The sequence below is a fragment of the Paracoccidioides brasiliensis genome (genome assembly GCF_000150735.1).
Source record: "Paracoccidioides brasiliensis Pb18 unplaced genomic scaffold supercont2.4, whole genome shotgun sequence".
Lineage (NCBI taxonomy): Eukaryota > Fungi > Ascomycota > Eurotiomycetes > Onygenales > Ajellomycetaceae > Paracoccidioides > Paracoccidioides brasiliensis.
The window spans coordinates 2,508,971-2,510,562 of record NW_011371361.1 but is presented as its reverse complement, the minus strand read 5'-3'; the positions used below and the strand labels follow the sequence as shown (position 1 = coordinate 2,510,562).

Here is a 1,592-nt window from a genome sequence, read left to right as displayed (position 1 = left end):
GTTTATGAAGAAGGCCCCACCACCCATTTCTTGGGGCATTTGGCCGCCGAAGTTCATGGAGGCAGGAGAGCTACGGCCATGAGCCATCGCATCGTTAACGCTAGGAGAGCCGGGGAGGCCAGTCTGAGGCATCTTGGGTGTGCCTCTCTTCATCTGATCATTAGGATTCGGGGACGCGCCGGCCCGACTACCCTGTGGGGATGTGCCTGGGGGTAAGTTAGGCTGGCCGGGCATCCCTGCTTGACCATCGCCTCGGTTTATGCCATCTTGTTCTTGACGAGCCAACAGCAGGCGTCGTTTATTCTGCTGCTCCAACAACATCAGCTGCATTTGATAATCTTGGAGTGCATGGTTCCCTGAGCCAGGAGTTTGCATCTGAGGTCGTGGTACTTGGGTCATTTGGCCATTTGCGCTGTAGTACTCTTGCATGGGTAATAGCTGGCCATCGTGCATGGGCATCATGTCGCCTTGGTTTGGCATCACACCAGGGTTCATTAAACCATTTGGCATACCCGGGTTGTTCATCGCTGCGCGATTGTTATGTATACTCATGTTACCCATGTTTTGATTATATACCTGGAGAGATTTTGCTTGGACAGATGGGTTTTGCGCCTGGAATGAAGTAAACTGTTGAGGGGTCAAGGTGTTCGGATTAATGCCGTGTTGGATCAACATGGCGTTGGTCTGGTGGTTTGGACGGCCAGGCATTTGGCCTTGCCCTCGACCGTTTGGTGCCATCTGCAACCCATTTACCTGCGAGCTATCCAAGCGGGGACGCTTCGAAGGTGACGGGGCATTTTCTGCAGACGAGGGTGACTGTGGACGGTGGCCATTCATCTCCATTTCAGAGGTTTCTCGTTGCATCTGATGGTGGAGCATTTGTTGATTCTTTTGCAGCTGCGCCATTTGCTGGGGGGTCCTATACGGCCTAGAATTAGATCACAATCTAGGCAAAATGGGATACAGATGAACATATATGAACGTACATATTGGGATTGTTTTGCATTAGTGTTTTCTGCATACCAGCAGGCATCATCCCACCACGGGCCGCTCGCATGTTATATTGGCCAGGAATCATCTGCGATTGGCGCAGCATTTGCTGGTTTTGCATTCGAAGTAATTGCTAAACGACAAGTGGAATTAGCATTGCAAACCTTAATAGAGGGAGAAAAGAACCTACCTGTGTCTGTTGAACATATTGCATGGCTTCAGGGTTTTTACTTCGTTTCCGTTGGGCCCAGAAAATGTCCCAGAAGAGGTTAAACCAGTCAAGGAGAAACGACGTTTGTTGAAAGTCTCCACCCTGGCCTGGTGGGATATTTGGTCGCGGCATATCGTCCGGTATTCGGTGTTTAACTTCATCCTTGGAGTCCGTGACCATGGCATCACCGTCAACGCCATTCATTTCCGCCATCGCGACGGTGCGGCGTGGACTTTGGCACGGGTGAGGTGCTCATGGTAAACGACTCATCTTGGATTAATGCCCTGGCACAATCGTGATAGCCGCGTTTGAGAAAGTAGTCGTAGATATAAGTGTTTAGTTGTACCACATTGTCTCCCTGGAGAATCTGATTGCCAGGGTCACTTCGTAA

General features: G+C 50.5%; 1 protein-coding gene across 1 annotated transcript in view; it reads right to left on the bottom strand.

The window, feature by feature from the left end:
- PADG_11739 (uncharacterized protein) overlaps positions 1–1,414 on the bottom strand; it is a gene marked incomplete at both ends in the record, with an annotated part of 2,499 nt that extends 1,085 nt beyond the window's left edge. The window contains 3 exons of the mRNA XM_010761665.1: positions 21–919; positions 987–1,123; positions 1,181–1,414. Of these exons, the coding sequence (XP_010759967.1) occupies positions 21–919; positions 987–1,123; positions 1,181–1,414 (1,270 nt within the window). The remainder of the gene's footprint in view (positions 1–20; positions 920–986; positions 1,124–1,180) is intronic.
- Between the last annotated feature and the right edge of the window lie 178 nt (positions 1,415–1,592).